Consider the following 21884-nt stretch of genomic DNA (forward strand, 5'->3'; position numbering starts at 1 on the left):
TTTGCTGTCAACTGTACGAGTCCAAGTGCTTGACGAACTAGAAAACACACATATTTTTAAAGCTCTGCTCGACAGTGGCAGTCAGTCAAATTTTGTAACAGACAGGCTTCTAAATAAAGTAGGTCTGCCTAGAAATAAAGCAAAAATCTCCGTTATCGGTATTGGCCAAGTGTCTTCTAATGTTCAATTCAAAACCAATATCCATATAAAGTCGCTTCACTCTTCTTATGAATCTTCAATGTCATGTTTAGTCGTTGACAACATATGTGATACGATTCCAAGTTACCGTCTTGATACTTCAGCCTTTCATATTCCTTCTAATATTCAGTTGTCGGATCCAAACTATGGCATCCCATCTGATATTGATATTCTTATCGGTGCAAGTCACTTTTGGAATCTGCTATGTGTTGGTCAAGTAAAATTAGGTCCGAACAATCCAATACTCCAGAAAACAAAACTGGGATGGATAATTTCCGGCCCCATATCTCACTCTCTTACTTCAAAAACTGTATGTAACTTTTCACACAATAAAGAATGTCCTGACTTAACTCGGTTTTGGGAAATTGAAGAGCGTCATGTAGAATGTAGAAAATGGGGCGGCCAATAGAGCCTGATACACTGCGACCTTTGCAGATCTATTGTGTTTCCCCCTTATTTTAAAGCACTTCATCTAGCTTGGTCCTCTTAATGAGACTCAACAGCCTTGATAGTGGCCTTTTCATGTAGCCTGGTGCTTCCGGTTTTTCCTCTCCGAGTTCTAGAAACCGCATTCGTGCGAGACCTTCGCAATGGCACAGAACGTGTAGAGCGGTTTCCTCTTCTTCCAGACAGAAACGACAGGTGTCCTCTTCTGTCAGGCCTATGAGACTCAGGTGTCTATTGAGTCTACAGTGCCCAGTGAGCAGACCCACTATCATTCTGACAGTCCTGCGCCTGTGCGAAAGTAAGTCTGCTGTAAATTTAGCCGAATGTCCTTTGATGAACTGTTTGGCCTGCCTCTGTCCTGGTGAGTTGTTCCACCACTCAAGAGACTTCTGTTGCACCCATTTGTGTATGGCTGCCCTTTTTATCGTATTTGCGATTCCAAAGAAGGGTTCCGGACCAACCAGTGGCGTAGATGCGCCTTCTCGGGCCAATTCATCGGCCTTCTCGTTGCCACGATGACCCTTATGTCCCGGCACCCAGGCAAGTGTCAACCTGTTTTGACTTCCCACCTGAGAGAGGACATCCAAACAGTTCCATACCAGCCATGAATCGACCTGTACCGAACTGAGAGCCTTTAGAGCCGCTTGACTATCCGAATAGATAACGATGGAGTCGTTATCTACATTTCTGCCGATTAGTTCCATAGCGCACCTGTGTATAGCAGCTAATTCGGCTTGAAATACGGTCGCGTATGTTCCTAGACATACCCGGACTTCCGTCCTTGGTTTTATGCCATATATTCCAGCCCCCGTACCTGTATCCGTTTTGGAGCCGTCCGTATACCATATTGAGTTTGCTGTTAGCGGCGGACCAGTTTCCCAGTCCTCTCTTTTTGGTATTATAATTTGAAAATTTTTGTTAAAACTATACCTCGTAACCATTCGGTCTACAGGCATTCCTAGAACGGGGTCTGCCTTTATGTCCTGGTATAGCCTTAAGTTATCAGCTCCCTGCATCATACTTATTGGAGCTTGGCCTTGGATCAACTGATGTACTGTTGATCTGGCTTCACTCTGTATGTATATATGCAGAGGTGGTAGGTTTAGCAGAACTTCTAGCGCGTCCGTTGGGGCTGTTCTCATGGCTCCGGTAACACTCAAGCATGCAAGCCTTTGTGTGCTACTGAGCAATCGAATCGCCCCGGACTGTTGCGTTTTGTTCCACCACGCCACTGAACCATAAGTTATCATGGGCCTTATAACCCTTGTGTACAACCAGAGGTTCATTTTAGGATTTAACCCCCAATTCTTACCACACATTCGTCTACATGTGTTCAGGGCCATAGTGGCCTTCTGTGTGACTTTCTGAATGTGTGCATTCCATGTCAGCCTCTGGTCGAATATTACACCTAAGTACTTGGCCTGACTTGTGAATGGGATTTCTACTCCCTTGAGCACTAGTGGCTGTAAGCCTTGCAGTGCTCTTTTTCTGGTGAAGGGAACAACAGATGTTTTTTTAGGGTTAACCTTCAGGCCTTCTTCCTCACACCAGCTGTCCACAATCCTCAGAGCGACTTGAAGTCTCTCCGAAATTATTTTGGTAAAGCGTCCTCGGACTACAATTACCAAATCGTCCGCATAACCCAGACAGTAAAAACCCTCCCTGGTCAGTGTATTAAGTAGGTGGTCCATAAGCGTAGCCCACAGTAATGGGGATAAAACTCCTCCTTGTGGGCAGCCGCTTCCTGCCTTCGCTTCAATAGTGGCTTCACCTAACGAGGACACAATGATCCTGTTTGTTAAGGTCGCCTTTGTCCACTCGCATATGAAGGCAGGAACTCCTCTTCTTTTAAGCGCGTCCGTTACAGACTCGAAGGAGACGTTATTAAACGCTCCCTCCACGTCCAGAAACGTCGCCACCGCTATCTCCTTGTCATCTAGCGACTTTGAGAGCAGTCTGTTAAGATCATCCAGCGCCAAGTCAGTTGACTTTCCTGGCTGGTATGCATATTGGCGATCGCTAAGTGGATTCTCCATCAGCACGTCGTCCCTAATATACCTGTCTATCAATCTTTCCAGCGTTTTTGCTAGGAAAGAGGATAGACTTATTGGTCTGTATGACTTGGGGGTCTGGTCCATTACCCTACCAACCTTGGGGATATATGTGACTTTCACCCTTCGCCATGCGGTTGGAATATATCTCCATGCCAAACTAGCTTTGAAGATCTTTGTTAGATGCGGGATGATCACATCCTGTCCCTTCTGTAGCAAGGCTGGATAAATCCCGTCCATTCCAGGTGATTTTTTATGGCTGGAATTTATTGATGGCCCACCTGACTTTTTCCGGTCTCGTGATGTCGGTAGCTAATTTCCAGTCCGCCTTAGTAGGCCTTCTGGGATGAGCTACCTCTACCGAAGGATTATTGTCAATGGATGAGCTGGGAAAATGTACCTTGGTGAGCATTATTAAGCTTTCCTCCAGGGTTTCTACATACGTTTCGTCCTCTTTCTTCAAGAGGCCGACCTGATTCACAATACCATCCTTAGCCAGGACCTTGTGGATTCTGGAACATGCGGGAGCCTGTTCGACTTCCTCGCAGAACTTTCGCCACGAGTCTCTTTTGGCTTTTCGGATCTCCTTATTATATTGCGTCAGTTTTTCTCTATAAATGGCCCAGTCCTGGTTGAATTTGGCTTTATTGAATAGCCTTCTTACATCTGCCCTAAGCTTTTGTAAGTGTTCATTCCACCAGGGTGTGTTTTTCTTTCCTTTCTTTTCTCTCTCTGGACAATTCTCCTGGTAAGCGGCCAGAACAGCTCCCCTCACCGTTTCGACTGTCAGTTCGAGATCGTCCGTATCTTTTATGGTGCCGATTCCTCCCTCAAGAGACTTCTCGAGTGAGCCTCTATAGCCTTCCCAATCCGTCTCTCTCGGGTTCCTGAACCTTGCCACCATTCGAGTCGAAGTAATTAAATCAAATCGAATGTGCCTATGGTCGGAACATGAAGGTTCCTCTGACACATGCCAATTCTTTATAGTATCGTACGTTTTTTCACTGCAAAGTGTTACATCTAAGACTTCTTTGCGCGTGGCCGTAACGAAGGTAGGTTTATTTCCTATAGCGGCTATTTCTAAACCCATGCTTAAGATGAACTGTAGTAAAGACTCACCTCGACTGTTGATGTTCGTACTCCCCCATGCCAGATGGTGGGCATTGGCATCACATCCCAGTATTAGATGAAGGTTCTCCCTTCGGCTGTAGGTTATAACGTCCTCTACTATGCCTGGGCGGAAGACCTTCTCTCCAGCGAAGTAGGCAGAACAGACCAACCATCTTTTACTACCTTCCTCGGTGGAAGCGGTTAAAATACCTGTAACAAAGTCTCCGGAGCAAAGATCCGGAATCAGTGTACAGTTTACTTCGTTACCATATACAATGCATGCTCGAGGTGTCTCTCCTTTCGCATCGTATAGTAACTTACCTTGTTGCGGCTTCAAGCCTGCAATCTTCCCTCCGTGGAGCCATGGTTCCTGCAGTAGGGCCAAGTCCAGGCCTTCCATGTCAAACCTTCTGCACAAAACCGCCGACGCAGCTTTAGCATGATGAAGGTTGACCTGCAGGACCTTTACTCTGCCTTCCTCTAAACTGAAGGCTAACTTTCGGGTTTTCCCGTGTCCTCTACCCCTTCCATGGGAGCGGCCACCCGCTCAGTGGCTTCTAGCCTTCTGGGCGGGTTTGTAGCACTCCCCTGCAAGTCGGTACGGACTTCTTTCGGGATTATTCCTTCTTTAGCTCCTTCCCTCGACTTATCATCCTTAGGGCGAGCCTTGTGTTTGGTCGAAGTGTTAACCTTCTTTGGCGCTGCTTTAGAGCTTTGCCCCTCTGAAGGTTTTACTTCTTTTCTTTTTTGCTTAGCCTTGACTGCCGAGGTTGCGGCAGTTACGCCTTGCAACCCCGATGGTCCGGCCTCTGCAACCTTCTTAATGTACCCATCATCCTTGACACGGAATTTAATTCTTCCGATGCCAAAGTAAGGACACATTTGAAGTTTGTTGAGTTCCTCAAAGGACTCTTTGTCCATTGAGAGGACCCATACCTGCCCTTTTTCTGCAGGTGTTTTGCCCAAAACGGTCCATATACGGGTGTTGAGCTTTCGGTTGCTGACCCTTAATCGAGTCAGCACACTTTCCGCCCCCAACCTCTTTCCGTCCTCGTCTGGGATGTAGACAGTGCAAGAACACGGCCTCTCGACTTCACTCTCGTCCTTAGCCTGGAGGCTTGCACCTTCCCAAGGCTTCAGAGTGGGAGTAGTGTCCCTGAGCCATTGTGCGCTTGCACTATCCGCGCACGTCATTACCAGGTAACCGGGCTTGAATGTGCTCTTTAGCAGCCTGATTTGCGGCCCTTCTTCTGGCGTTCTCTCCAGAGCCTCCAAGATGGATGTTTGCACTGCCTTAAGCTTTGTGGGTTCCATCCTGACTCCAGGGAAGCCATCACATACTACAGCCACCTTTGCCCAGCAAAGGGCTTGTGTAGAAGTCATTTCTGACTTCCTCGGCCTCTTTTTGGCTTCCGCTGGCGGCGTACTGTGGTCCGACCTTTGTCGCTTCTTTGTAGACTTTTGCGTAGCCATTTCCAGCTTTTGCTCCGCCTTCTCTTTAGACTTAGGGGGATTGTCCTTTTGTCGTCCAAGCACCTTGGTGAGGTTGGCCTTGATCACCGAGCGCTTGGCTTCAATGTAATCCTGGCCTTTTCCCACCAGATCCCTTACTTTCTTCTTGGAGGCCCCGGCCAGCCTGGCCTTAATAACCTCCTCGTCTGTCATTAGATCCACCTCCTCTAGGGAGGTGACTCTGACCGCCTTCCTTTTGGTCGGCTTCGCTATCTGTATAGTAGTGCCTTCAGGGCTTTCTACTACGGGTTGTTCGGGAATATTGGTTTCCATATTATTTTCCATATTGTTCCCACGAGTAGCTAGGGAATTGCAGTCCACTCGAGCAGAGCCCCGCATGCCCGAGTAAGGCTAATTACTGTGAGGTGTCGCCTGGTTCCTTACAGGAATCGCTCTCGACCAACTACGCATGGCCATTCATCCTTCGCCGCGATGTCTTCCAGCTTGAATTGCGGATTTTTTAAGAGCGTCATACTTCTAAACTTCTTTCAGAAGAAGAAATAAATTGTGAAACACATTTCAAAAACAGTTTTCAAAGAAACGAAGAAGGTAGATTCGTTGTATCGCTACCTTTAAAGGATTCTCCTTCCAAACTTGGAAATTCTATTCAAGCCGCTACTAGACGTTTCTATAGTCTAGAGCGCAAACTTCAAGCTAATGTTCTTCTGAAAGAAAGATATGTTAATTTTATGAACGAATATTTGTCTTTAGGACATATGTCACAATGTACTTCGGCTGATACTGCCGAACCAGATTTTTATCTTCCTCACCATGGAGTAATTAAAGAGGAGGGCCTGACTACTAAACTCAGGGTAGTTTTCAATGGTTCTTTTCCCTCTTCATCAGGAGTCTCCATCAATGACCTACAAATGGTAGGACCTTCACTTCAAGATGATCTCGTATCTATATTACTAAGATGTATGTAAGACTTATGTTGTCACTGCAGATGTTGCTAAAATGTACCGGCAAGTTTTAGTAAACCCATCGCAACGTTGTTTGCAGAAAATTCTATGGCGAGCTGAGCCTTCTCAACCACTTTGCGCTTATGAACTCAACACAGTTACGTATGGCACAGCTGCTGCTTCTTTTCTTTCAACTCGTTGTCTTCATCAATTATCCCTTGATTCTGTGGATGAATATCCAGAGGCTTCCAAAGTTATTGGCCATGACTTTTATGTCGATGACCTATTGACAGGTTCGGAGTCTGCAGATAGTTTATCCAGAATCTGCCTTGAAGTTTCCTCTATTTTAGAATCTGGATGCTTTCCATTACGTAAATGGGTCTCTAATGAACTGAAAGTCCTTCAAAATATGCGTAACTTAAATTCTCCAGACATATTACTTTCCTTAGGTTCTAATGAAAATACAAAGACTTTAGGTCTTCAGTGGTGCCCAAAGTCTGATCTCTTATCTTACCGAGTGGATTGTACATCTTTGCTGAATACTGTGTCTAAACGATCCATCCTTTCTGGAATTCGACCCTCTAGGACTTCTCAGTCCAGTTGTCATTACCGTCAAAATTTTAATGCAGCAATTATAGCTTGAAAAATTAGATTGGGACCAATCTGTTCCTCTAGATATTCAAACTAAGTGGTTACATTTTCAAGACAATTTATTTCATTTAAATGACTTAAGTATTCCCAGACATACTATTCTAAAGAATTCTATTCGTCGAGAGATTCACGGGTTCTCTGATGCTAGCGAATCAGCGTATGGTGCTTCAATATATATTAGAAGTGTCGATAATCACGGTAATACATCAGTCAATCTATTGTGTGCCAAATCCAGGGTAGCACCTCTAAAGAAAATCTCTGTTCCGCGTCTGGAACTCTGTGGTGCCCTTATTTTATCACAGCTTATGGATAAAGTAAACCAATCTTTCAACATTGATTTTCATGAGAGATTTTTCTGGACAGATTCAACCATTGTCTTAGGTTGGATTAAAACTCCCTCTCACTTGCTTAAAACGTTTGTGGGTAATCGTGTTTCCGAAATACAGTCTAAAACCAACATTGCTTTGGAGACACATTGGTACAACTGACAATCCAGCTGATCTTCGGTCTCGGGGTATCAACCCTGGTATTCTTAGTTCATGTGATCTCTGGTGGCATGGCCCAACATTCTTAGTGAGTGCTGAAGATCGTTGGCCTGCTCGTCAGTTTGATTTTCCTAAAGTTCTTCCTGAAACTAAATCTTTGACTAAATCTCTAGTTTTAGTTAACTCTTTTAAATTTCAATTTGAGAGATTCTCAAGTTTAACCAAGCTTACGAGGTTGGTGGCCTATTGGTTAAGATTTAGGCACAATGCTCTGGTTCGTGACAACTCTCTCAGGTGGACTGGTTCCCTTACTTCAGTAGAATTACGTTCATCCATTCGGTGTTTGACCAAATTAGTTCAATTAGAAAGTTTCGTTGATGAAATTTCTCGTTTAAAGGAAGGAAGATTGATTTCTTCGAAAAGCAAGCTTGTCAGCCTTAATCCTTTCTTCGATGAAGCGGGTGTAATAAGAGTAGGAGGCAGATTACGTCATTCTCATTTTGATTTCGACAAGAAACATCCCATGTTACTTCCTGCGCGTCATTCTTTTACGACTTTGTTGTTCCGGTCAACTCATTTTCGACTTTTTCATGCTGGTCCTCAGCATCTTCTCTCTGTGGTTAGAGAAACCTTTTGGTCCATTAACGGCAAAAGTGCTGCAAAACAAACAGTTCGTCAATGCGTACGGTGTTTTCGTATGAAGCCTACTCAAATATCTCCAATAATGGGAGATCTTCCCGCCGCACGTGTTACTCCAACTCTTTCCTTTTCTGTGACAGGAGTTGACTATGCTGGCCCATTTGTCCTTAAAACTAAACGGGGGCGAAACTCATCCTCTTACAAGGCATATGTTTGTCTATTTGTATGTCTATCTGTAAAGGCGATTCATTTGGAGCTTGTTACGGATTTAACAGCTCAGTCATTTTTAGACGCATTAAAGCGATTTATTGCTAGACGGGGAAAACCCGCACAAATTATGTCTGACAACGGTACAAATTTTGTTGGTTCTAACAATAAGTTACAAGAGTTAGGTAAATTTCTCAAAACCAATCATGCTCATATATCTGATATTTGTGCAAATAATGATATACATTGGCAATTTATACCTGCCCATTCGCCTCATTTCGGAGGCCTATGGGAGGCTGGAATAAAATCTATGAAGGCACATCTAGTACGTGTAATGTCATAATCTAAACTAACTTACGAAGACTTTTCTACAATACTTGCTCAGGTTGAAGGAATCCTTAACTCCCGGTCTCTAAGTCCTATGTCTTCTGATCCCTCTGACCTTTCTCCCATCACACCTGCTCACTTTTTAATTGGACGATCGATGGAATCCGTGCCAGAAATTGATGTCACTCGTATACAGTCAAATAGACTCTCATCATTTCAACGACTTCAGCAACTTCGACAGCACTTCTGGCAACGCTGGTCGCTGGAGTACGTTTCTGAGCTGCAGCAACGACAAAAGTGGAAGCAGAATCAGTCAAACATACAAATTGGCACTCTGGTTCTAATCAAAGATCGGTGTTTGCCTCCATTGAACTGGTCTATGGGACGTGTTGAAGTATTGCATCCTGGCCCAGATGGTGTGGTCCGAGTGGTTACCGTTCGAACTGTCAAGGGACTATTGAAAAGAACTGTCGTAAATCTATGTCCCCTTCCAAGTGATGTTCAAGTGAATAAACATTGACAGTATTTTTAAGTGTTCTAATTTTTAAGTGTTCCTTTATGTTCTTTATTTAATAGTTATTAGTTTTAGTAAAAAAAAATATTTTGTTTGAAAGCTTGCCCTTTCAAGGTGGGGAGCATGTATAAATTGTATATGTATTTTAAATTAGCCCGCCACTTCCCACCTCTTATTTTGTAAAGCCCAGCACATCCGATGTGCGGACGTGTGCTGTGCTGAAAGAGTACAAAAAGATGGCGAATTCGTTTAACAGCGTGTAATTTGTGTGTGAATAAAGTTCATGTTAATCATAGTTTTTCATCATTCAATGCACATTTACTGAAGTGTTTTCATCCCCTCTACAATCATCTTATTCCATCTGTCGTCTTTCTGTCTTCGCCTTTCTTAAATAGTAATAGTGTTATTGCCTCGTTCCATGTGGTGGGTATTTGTTTTGTATTCAATATTTTATTCATTAGTACATAAAGGACTTCCATTGTAGTTTTCCCCCCATTTTTTAGCATTTCCACAGTTATTCCATCTTTCCCAGGAGATTTGTTAGTCTTCATTTCTTTCAGCGCCTTTTTTTACGGATTTTGTGTTCGCGGCATATTTACGGAACATATACCGCGAAGACAGAGTTTCTCCTGTACTGAGAAAAGTATACGGCCCGGGGTAAGAGGAAGGCGGCACATGGAAAATCAGAAGAAACGACGATATTAATGAATTGAGTGAATGATATGAATCGGAAAGATTTCCGTTTTTTATAAAATACATCAAATTTACCTTTAGAAGATCTGTAGTATACTAAAGTTTTATGTTGATTTGAATTATAAGGCCACTTCAGTCCACATACCTTAACGTCCTTTTCAACACAGTAATCATCAAGTAAAATGGAAGTAACCTTCAGATAATCCCTTGCCCAAACTGCAACGCCACCACATTTATATTGGGATCCACTAAAAGATTTTACAATTTTAAATTTTGGAAAACTATAATGAATCGCCTCGTCATCCGCTGACCACGACTCAGTAATTCAAAGAAATTTCAAATAAGTTATAATCAGCATATCAACAATTCATTTTAAATTGATTTTGTCCCTGAATATTTGACAAAAGGAGATCTTACCCTTCCTTTTTCCCGTTAAAAAGTAATTTCTTCATCCTTCACTGTATTTGCGTATGTGTTGGGCGCTTCATAAAAAACCTAATTACATAGGAGCCTATTGGCCATAGTTTTGGGTCCATAGCTATACCGAAATTTTGTTCAAAAATGGAGACTTTAAAAGATGAATACAGTGTGTCAATTTTAAAACTTACCATGGGCTATATCTCACGAACAAAAGCTGATATCGAAAAATGCTTGAAACCGTTTCTAGGATGGTAAGGGGGAACTAAAATGACGATAGGAAGACCTGGTTCGTTTCGGTGACCCGGGTCTTCCAGGTCATTCATTAAAATGATCCGTTCATATGAACGACAAATTAAATTTTTTGTGTAAAAATCAAGTGTGTAGAGTTTAATATTGATATGTTTACGAATATTATGAATTAATGATAATGCAGGACCCGTTCATTAGAACGACTTTAATTATATTGTTGATTACGTGTTGAATTCGATATTGTTAGTATAAATTTAAGAATGAAATATAGTTTAACGCTAACATTAGGATTTGTATTTCTCAAATCATCTTCAGAAATCATTGAAATATAAAAAAATACTTAAGTTAAGTAAAATTACAATTTCTATATTGTTATGGTCATGAATGAATGATAATGCAACATTTAAAATGGATTTTATTTCCTATAAATTTATAAATAGAACAGACTACAATTCGAATGTATATAATTTACAGTTTTGCAGCGTAAGGGTTTCGCCGTTCTGGGAAACTGAAATCAGCGTTTGAACGATCCTTTGCGGTTCGCGGTTCATGCAATCATGCATTAATTTGACCGAGCAACGTGTCGCGATTACACAGTTCGATTCGTAAACACTAGACAGCGTCGTTCATAGACATGATTCATAGGGTTCATTCGAACGATAGGGTCACAGAATGTGATTGTATCAATCACGGGTCTTCGAAAAGATCAGATCTTTGTGAACGGATCGTTCATGACCTTCTCATCACTAGAAAACATCTGTTTTTTAGGTTCTGTCAGATTCCATATACTTTAACGCGTGGTGATCATTTTCATATTTGCCTCCCAGAACCAGTGTTATTTACGAATAGCTCAAATATTTCATGAAAGGCATGCGGACAAAAATGTAAGTCGCGTGTACGTCCGCGATTTAGTTTAGAGAAACGCGATCAATGCAAAATAAAAAAGGGATGCCTCAAGATAACTTAATGAAGCATCCCAAATTGGGGTCCTCGGAAATTTTGCAATAGAGCCTACTGCATTAACACGTCAAGTATCTGCAATGACAGGACTTTCCCATGAGTCGGTTAGAAAGGTGTTGAAATTACATAAGTTTCACCCGTACAAAAAACAATTCTTCAAGAACTAGGCGATGATGATCCAGACCGACGAATTGCGTTTTGTGAACTCGTGACTGAAAGAATTCGCTTTGAACCAAGAATGTTAAAAAATATTTGTTTCACTGATGAATGTACTTTTATGCTGAATGGTAATGTAAATAAACAAAACTGTCGGTACTGGAATGATGAGAACCCGCATCGATTCAGAGAAGGTCACACTCAATATCCTGAAAAACTGAATGTTTGGGCAGGAATATTAGGCGATGCTATAATTGGTCCCTTGTTCATACCAATCGAACCTTTAATTGTGTATGAATTAGAGAACCAAAGAGACGATCAAGACCACTTAGCTCCAGACAAAGATTTGCTGCACTTTTAACAAGATGAGCACTACCTCTCTATGCTCCAGTTAGGCACTGGTTGAATACTAATTATCCGAATAAATGGATTGGAAGAAGAGGTCCTATTAAGTGGCCACCGAGATCACCAGACTTACCGCCACCTGACTTTTTTCTGTGGGGTTAACTTAAGTCAGTTGTTTATAAAACTCAACCTGCCTCACTTGGTGAATTGCGAAAAAGAATTACGCAAGCATGTCGCGCTATTACTAGAACAACATTTGCCAAAGTTCGTGTGGAATTTGATAATAGGCTGTATTATTGTTTACAAAATAATGGAACCCCTTTGAACATTTACTTAATTTTTAACAAATTTGTAGTTCAACAAAAACCTCATTAAATTTTTCATTTAAACCATAGTTTCACAATTATTACTTTACCCTGTGTAATTATTATTTATATCATTGGATAGCATTTTTTATAGCCTTTTCAATGATGTATCACGAGTAGGGGTTTGCAATTTAAACTTTTTTGGTTGTGGTGGATGGGGCCTAGGGAGTTGATGGGGGTGAGTTCTCTTTCATCTCATTTTGGTTCCCTCTTACTATCCTAGAAACGGTTTCAAGCATTTTTCGATATCAGCTTTTGTTCGTGAGATATAGCCCATTGTAATTTTTAAAATTGACACACTATATATGTTGGGATGCTAAACCGTTAACGACGTAGGTATTACTTCTGAAAGACTTTTTTCTAACATCTTAGATCAAGATTTTCTGCCGTCGTATGTTGGTCTCTTCTAGTAACATGGACATGACTAAATTTTGGAACAGCACTGATTTCAGAGTTCTCATTATTATCTATAACAATACGTCCATCCTTTTTTATGCCTAACAGTTTTTCATTCTTGCCCACTATTATTTGTAACCCAATTTGTATTCTCAATATGTATCAGATTTTCATAGTTTGTTAAATTAATAATATCTGAACAGTTTGCATGTTGTTGGTCTACTCTAGTAACATGGAGATGACTCCATTTTGGGACAGCACTGATTTCAGAGTTTTCATTATTATCTATAACAATAACGTCCAACCTTTTTTATGCCTAACAGTTTTCCATTCTTGCCCACTATTATTTGTAACCGAATTTGTATTCTCAATATTTATCAAATTTTCATCGCTTTCATCACTTTCAGTAAATTCATCGTGTAATCTTTTTATTTAAAATAATTATTTCATTCTGATTAATAATTCTCTTTAAGCTCCTGATTTCAGTTAGTCTCGGATCCTCATCGTCAGACTCTCTAAGATTTCGTTTGCTGGATCACTTAGCCTCACTTTCTTCACAGCATATAACTGTTTCGTCGTCGATATATTTGATACATTTTATATGCTTCAGGCAGCCACTATGTGATAACGTTCCACATTTCACACATAAAAGATCACTTTGTGCAACTTTTTGACACTTTTTACAACACTCAACTACCGAGTCGTAAACACGACCGTTTTCCTGAGGCGCAATGATGGCTCTCCTACTAAGCCGAGTGGATCGTACAATTTTGCGATAAAGGAAAATACACCTCTTTTTGTTTTACTAACATCATCGTTATGTAGCGACTTTGTCCGTCGCATGCGACTGGGAATCCAATCAATTATTATCGTCAACAGTCAGTCATTAAATTTTTAAAATAATAAACTACTTTTTGCATATAAACCAAGTAAATAGATCTTTATTTAAATACAAAACTTAATATATATAAAATATAAAGAAAGTACACTATAAATTTTTGATATACTGTTTAAGTTCTAATGTAAACGAATTCCATATTTTTTGCAATTTTTCCTTCAATTCGTTGAGGGACCTGGCAGGATGTTTTCCCAAAGCTTTTTTCATTTCGCGCTACAAAGTCTATAGGGGACAAGTCGCGACTGTTAGAAACCCATACCAGAAGTGGTATTCCATAGTCTTCAGTCCATTTTAAACTCTTTTTGATGGCAACCTACGCCATCCTGTTGGAAGACAAAATCTTTCGCTGATGTTAAACGGTGTTCCATAATCGATAAAAAAAATTCTTCTAAAATATTCAAATATTTGTTCGTGTTTACAATCTCATCGATAAAATGTAACTTTCCCACACCTTTAGACGACATGCTACCCCAGACCATGACAGATGCAGGAAATTTGACTTTTCTCTTTAGACAGTCAGGATTAAAAGTTTCATTTTTCCTGCAAATGACGTGACTCCTACTGTCTCCAACACACACTTTAAATCTGGACTCATCATTTCATTGTATTGACTCCCATTGCGACTGAGTCCAATCTTCATGCTCGTTTGACCATCTTAGTCAATTTTTCATTTGTTGTAATGTTAAAAGTGACTTTTTCTTATCCTAAAATAAAATGTAATTTATTAAAAACAATTCGTAGTAATTTTTTCAACTATAAAACTTCAACTTTATAAGTACCAAATCCTAATTTGTGGGTCTCTCGGTGACATGTTGATCCAGAAACGCGTCTTCCAATAACGTCACTCCATAAAACGCTTAACTCCATATAATTTGGAGGGTTAATACCCTTCGATCTGCTTCGGTTATTTTACTTTTTCGTACATTTCTAGGTTTTGTGACGACCGAACCTGTAGTTTTGTATTTTCTGACTATATTTCTCACACGATAGTGCAACATATTCGCGATTTCCGAATTGAATTTTCCAGAAGTAAAAAATCTAATAATGATTGAACAAATTTTCTCATCGATAACTTTCCTCGACCCATTGTACAATCCGCAAATGGCAAAAAGCTTTATAATACTACAAAATACATTTGACATTAACTGACAATATTATTGTTTTGATGTCATGTTTCCATAGCTACCTCTGAATTTCACGTAATTATGAAAAAATCAAGGTATGTTAACATAAGTAAATGCATAGCCAGGGTTTTGTAAATGTTTTGTTATTGTTGAAAATAAATCAAAAAACAAAGGGTTATGTTTTTAATAAATATTAATAAAAATGTCATATTAATTAATATGGGAACTTATAAAAACATGCAGAGTATAATTTGTTTATGGCAATCAACTCAAACTGCAAATTACATAGGTGGGCCAACGGATATGGGAAGGGGCTCGTAGATAGATTTGGATTAACAGTTCTTGAAATCACTTTAAATACTATGACGCACTTTTCACTGAAGTACAAATATAACCTTAGTTATATCTTAATTCTAAAATAGATGCCTGCATATATATATATATATATATATATATATATATATATATATATATATATATATATATAATTTTTAAAAGATTTTTTCAAATTTATAAATCAAGAATCATAACAATTTGATTTTTTAGGTCACGAAAACTGGAGAAAACGTGATGGTGACTCAGTTTCTGGGAGTTCAGGAAATCAATGGAGGGAACGTAATCATGGTTCTGATTCTAGACCTGAACGTGGTCGTGGCCGTGGTCGTGGTCCTGGTCGTGGTCATTATCGTGTCCCTGGTAATGGCAATGACGGTGGTAATGATCGTGGCTTTATCCCAGGGAACAAAGAAATTAATGAATCAAATAGAATGCGTAAACCGCGTCAGATGGGATTCAAAGCACTGGAAGAATTAATTGATAAAGATAACATTGAAGAAATTATTTTAGATCTTAATGACGGCAAGAAAGGTTTTAAGACATTACTGGGTAGCACTTTATCGACAGATATGGTCGTTTTAGTTGTAAAAATGTTAGCTAAAATATGTGATTCTGATTTTAATACTTCGAAGACTTCACTACTGCAATTTGCAATCGAGAGTGATTTTTCCCAACAAGTGACCTCTTTTGTAAATGGCTTGGCTATTCAGGTAAATTTTTTTCATAATACAAAACATCTATACAAAAAATATATAGGCACTCTTATGAAGAGGGTGGAACCCTCTTATGAAATATAATTATTTTTGGCGTTAGAAATTCTACAATTTTATAGAAAATATATGTATATATAATATATTATATTTTATATAGTATATATTTATTATTTATTTATTAATATTATATAATATATATTATATATTATATAATATATTATAACCTCAGTCTTCTAACATTATTGCCACAAATTGGTCGCATTGCTCCTGTAGTGATTCTTTCCCAAGTTAATATGCTCCTTTTCTAACTTGGCTACACCGTATTGAAGACGACCAATAGTCAGAAAGAAATACTTACACGGTTGCCTTCCATGTTATACACATATTTTATTATATTTTTTCCTTTGTTGCGAGCTATGCCGATATCTTTTACCTTTATATATATATACATATATATATATATATATATATATATATATATATATATATATATATATATATATATATATATATATATATATTATATATAAACATATATATGTATATATATATACATACATACATACATACATACATACATACATACTGATGGCTAAAAAACCTATCTCAAATCAAGATCAAATTATACAATAATATTCTTATTATTTGATAACATTACTACAAACACATTTGCAACGTCTTTTTCGTCAAAAAGGTAAAACCGGTTGCAGTAGTTCACCAATATATCGTCGAGCTGTCAGAGTATCGTTAATAAGAACTAGAGGTGATGTGACTCTAAGGTTTTAACTCAAGAAGGTACTTTTTGAAATGACCCTTTAATAACTTTTACAACTTAACTGCACTGCTTTATTGATCGAAAATAACTGAATTTAATTACAATGGTATTTCTTTTATATAAAAATTAAATCCTGACAAAACTGCCGATTGGAATTGCTGACCTCCGGGGTTACTGCACCGTAATTTGTGCTTTCCAAACATATAGCCCCATGCTATAATGTTTGGCTGTTTTACTGTATGACGTTTAACAGCCAAGTCGATATTTCGTCTCTCATTTGGAAAACGTCTTGCCCTTATGCGTCCATCAGAGCCACCCAAACAAACATTCATCACTGAAGCAGACAAAATTCCATTGATCATTCCAGTTTTGCCGAACTTTGCACAATTCTAAGCGTCGAGCCTTATGCTGTGCTGTCAAAGGTAACACCAAAAAGGTGTTACCTTTTTCAGTCCCACTCCAAGTAATCTTTGATTAACTGTTCTTCTTGAGACTACCCTTCCTTTAACTGCAACTAAATCATTTCTTACTTTATTTACACTGTCCCGTCTATTTCTGAGAGCAAGAAGTCTAAGATAGCCCAAATTACCGCCTTGCAATATTCTAGGACGTCCAGACCCTTCACGCCACCGATAAGTCTCATCATTGGACCACCTTCTCCAAACTCTTAACACCGTTGGTGGAATAGCTTTAACTTTTTGTGAAATTTCCCAAAACCGGCCTCTTTCATGCCTACAATGCGTCCTTTTTTCGAAGTCGCTTAAATGACGAAATTGGCGGCAACCGCGAACTCTTGGCATATTAAATTTTTCGGCTAAATCAAAACCAATCCAAAATGACTAAGAATTACAAATAATCTAAAGTAAAATACGCAGAAATAAACTTACTTATCTTTTTTGTTTTTGCGAAAAAAAAAAAAGAAAAAGATCAATTAAAGAAAAGATAATGAGGTAAAAACTTTATCTCATATATATTTTTAGATAAGACTTACAAAGAAATATTTTGATCCAAATAAATAACCGTATACAAAATGTTGCATTTTTTTGGCCATCAGTATAATACTTAGACAGACAGTTAAACATTCTAGTAACATTCCTATATAGACGAAAACATTCTGAAAATTAAATACAGTATCCAGCAAGACCACTCATTTCTCATTAAACATTGTATGTCCAACATTTATTTCACCTTCCAAAATCAATTCTACAGACAAATAAATGGTGCCCAAATGGACTCCCCACTATCTCCAGTAATGGCCAATATCTTTATGCAAGACTTCGAGACCCATCACATATCGAGACCTATCCACATCAATGCTCAAACCCACATGTTGGCTACGATATGTTGACGGTACATGTGTTCAACATGGAAGATTGTTGAGTTTACTATTCATTATTGTAATAGTTTTAATCTTAGTTCTAGGTTTATTATATATATATATATATATATATATATATATATATATATATATATATATATATATATATATATATATATATATATATATATATATATATATATATACATCAATGCTCAAACCCACATGTTGGCTACGATATGTTGTTGACGGTACATGTGTTCAACATGGAAGACTGTTGAGTTTACTATTCATTTTTGTAATAGTTTTAATTTTAGTTCTAGGTTTATTATATATATATATATATATATATATATATATATATATATATATATATATATCTGTTTTATCTCTAATTTGGCTCTAACCTTCGGTGATCGCTACACGCAGTATATATATATATATATATATATATATATATATATATATATATATATATATATATATATATATATATATATATATATATATATATTATTACTGCGTCAGTAAGTAGCGATCACCGAAGGTTAGAGCCAAATTAGAGATAAAACATAATAAAAATAGAAATAAATTTAGAAAAACTTGGAATATAGACACAGATACATTAAAATCTAATACAGAATAATATAAAAGCAAGTTAAAAGCCGCGAAAGTATTAAATCTAGTTAAACTTAGCTTAAATGAAATCAATGAAGTTATAACAAAAGAACTATTAAATGCAATCTCAGAAGTGGTAACCGCTAACAAAACGGAAATCCAAAATAAGTGTAGAATCACAAAACATTCTGAAACAAAGAAAAGAGCTTCTGAGACAAAACAAAAGAGACACTGCAGAATTTAAGGAACTTAATCGAGTAATAAGAAAACAGATAAAAGAGGACATTAAAAAACATCAAGAAGACCGTATAGAACAAATCATAGAGAAACACCGAAGTCTCAAATGCACCAAACGGAAACTAGGAAAGAAAAACATAATAACCATTAAAAATGAACAAGGACAACTAGAAAAAAGTAAATCTGATGTTGCAAACTCAATTGAAAAGTTCTACGCCGATCTGTACCGTAACATACCTTAACAATGGAATACTGCTAAAACAATACTAATACAAAAAAAGGGAGACACCACAGATCTGAAAAATTATCGACCAATTTCACTTCTTTTACAACTTTACAAAACCTTTACAAAGGTTATTACAAACAGGTTAACAATTAAATTTGACGGATAATCAACCAGTAGAACAAGTCGGATTTAAAAAAGGGTACAGCACCTGTGACCAGCTATATACTTTAAAAATCCTAGTAGAAAAGACTAACGAATACAATCTCCCATTTTGTCTGGCTTTTATAGATTATGAAAAAGCTTTTGATAGCGTAGAACTGTAGGCAATAGAAGAAGCATTAGTCAACAACCGGATCGACTCCAGGTACAGAATATTAATACATAATATTTACGAACAAGCTAAAATGAGCCTTTAATCAGTGTGTTCCGCCTGTCCTTACATATGGCGCAGAGACACTTACCCTAACAAGGACATCTACACGAAAACTACGTGACGTAACGTAGAATGGAAAGATGGAAAGAAATGAAGAAATCCGTAGAAAAAGTGGTGTAGAAGACATTATAAAACACATAGCCAAAATTAAATGGAGGTGGACAGGACACGTCGCTAGAATGAAGGATAATAGGTGGACCAAAAAAATCTTGGAGTGGAGACCGAGAGCGGATAGACGAAACCCGGGAAGATCACCCACAAGATGGACTGGCGACATAAAGAGGATTTGTACCAACTGGATTGCAGCAGCGCAAGATAGATCTGAATAGAGGTTTTTCGAGGAGACCTATGTTCAGCAGTGGACGACTATGGGCTGATGATGATGATGATAATGATGAAATGATAGTGACGTTGGGTAATGGAATCGAAACAAGACCAGTAAAAATCAACCGAGGAGTAAGACAAGGAGACAAGGATATCTCCAAAATAATTTACAGCTGCCCTAGAAGATACCTTTATATAGAAGTCAATAGCATGGGAAAATAAGGGAATCCCTATTAGCGGAAGATACTTGAACCATCTTAGATACGCAGATGATGTCGTACTAATAGCCGACACCTGGAATGCACTGAATACGATGATTGATGAGCTACACATAGAATCCCTAAAAAAAGGACTGAAAATGATTTTAAGCAAAACTAAACGTAGATGAATATACATATCTGGGTCAAAATGTCAAGGTAAGCAAAGAAAATCAAACTACCGAAATAAGCAGACCTGTAAAAATGGGACGGGCAGCATTCGGCAGACTCTCATACGTACTTAAAAATAAAAATATACCTCAAAGACTGCGAACCAAAGTATTTAATTCCTGTATCCTACCTGTACTTACATATGGAGCTCAAACCTGGACATTCACTAAAATAAACACGGAGAAGATCAGAAAAACTCAGAGAGCTATGGAACGACAGATGCTAGGTATCTTACTCAAAGACCATAAAACCAATGAAAACATTCGTAATAGAACAAAAGTAAAAGATGCTGTCGAACTGGCAGCTAAACTGAAATGGAAATGGGAAATGGAAACGTCTTACGGATGGCCGATGGAATAAAGAAATCGGGAATTGGCGGCCATATGAAGCCAAAAGACCACGAGGAAGACCGCAAATGCGATGGAGCGACGATATTAAAAGAACTGCAGGACCAATGTGGAAACGTCTTACAAACAACAGAGATGAATAGCGAGAATTAGAAGAGGCCTATATTCGGCAATCCAAATAGAGAAAAGGGCAATTCCTATCTTTACATTAAATTCAGACATCGATCAAATAGTTCGATAGGGGTTCATACTTCCAATAACCAATATTTGTGTTTTTCATTACTTTGTTTATTACTGTTTTGTTTTTTGCCTCTTTGTAAGTATTTTTTGTTCATGTAAATCTTTACAATATTTAAGACAAGTATCATATTGGTCGAAATAATTATATTCTTGTCTTTTGTTTTTAGAATTCAAGAGATAAAATGTCTAATAAGTATTTTTGGAAGGATACTGATGATTTTTGGAATAATATAATCAAAATATCGGAACATTATAATGATTTATTACCTTCCACTTCTTGCGATTTTACAGTAAAACTTCTAAAATCTGTTAAATTTAGTATACCAGCTATACAAGACAGTCATAAAATGCATATTTCTGATGGAATCAAGAATAAGGTTGGTATTTACTAATACACAATTAAAATTTTGAATGAACTCTTAGTTTCTGAGATTCTAATTTAATACCTCATTAGAGAACACAGAATATACTAATAATCTTTATGGTAGAATAACAATGTTGCTGTTGAATAACAATAATAACATACAGAGTTATTAATTGGAAGTAACAAAAGGTACTGTACACTGTATAAACCTCGATCGCTCATTTAAACTCATCATTTTGCGCGTGTAATTAGCAGTTAGTTATTGCAAATGAATCATTTCATCATGAGTCGGAATGCTCAAAAATACAGACCCAAAATGTGCATATTGGTATACTCTTGACAAGAAATTAAGGACGGTGACATAAAATAATATATTATACTAATTGTACGAGGTACAAATCAAATACGCCCTGTACTAAAAAGAAAATCAATATAATATTGGTTTACATTTTGATAGCTCTCCGTACATTTTAACGGTTAACACGTGATCTTCTACAGTGAGCCAGTTGTAACACAGACATATTCACGGTACGTTTTAGCAAATTAAAATTTGGTCAGCACAATTTATTTGAATTCTTAATTATTTACTGGCTATGGCGTTTCATGAAGGCATTTTAAAAGAATTGTCTACATCGGAATTTGTTGTTTCGATTGTTAGTAAAAACAAGTTTATTTATAACTATTTGTATTCTGTTTTTTAAGCGTAACCCTTTTTGTTTTCTGGCCAGGGTTAAAACTATTGATCCACTAGATCGTTCACAGTGAAGTCTGACCCACTTGGCTATCTGACTCAGGATTTTATTCTAGTCGTAAATAAGCCTTTTATGTATTTTTGAAAGATCAATAAATAGTTATATAGATAATCCAACAATAAAA

At 37.9% G+C, this 21884-nt stretch overlaps 1 protein-coding gene across 2 annotated transcripts in view; it reads left to right on the forward strand.

Annotated features, from left to right (window-relative positions):
- LOC140439622 (NFX1-type zinc finger-containing protein 1-like) overlaps positions 1–21884 on the forward strand; it is a 209497-nt gene that overhangs the window by 18331 nt on the left and 169282 nt on the right. Inside the window, exons 2-3 of one of the 2 annotated variants that reach the window (XM_072529649.1) lie at positions 15196–15695; positions 20812–21021. In XM_072529649.1, coding sequence (XP_072385750.1) covers positions 15196–15695; positions 20812–21021 — 710 coding nt within the window. The remainder of the gene's footprint in view (positions 1–15195; positions 15696–20811; positions 21022–21884) is intronic. The other variant, XM_072529650.1, reaches the window with a different exon arrangement.

The sequence above is a fragment of the Diabrotica undecimpunctata genome, chromosome 4, assembly GCF_040954645.1.
Source record: "Diabrotica undecimpunctata isolate CICGRU chromosome 4, icDiaUnde3, whole genome shotgun sequence".
In the NCBI taxonomy this organism is placed as follows: Eukaryota; Metazoa; Arthropoda; class Insecta; order Coleoptera; family Chrysomelidae; genus Diabrotica; species Diabrotica undecimpunctata.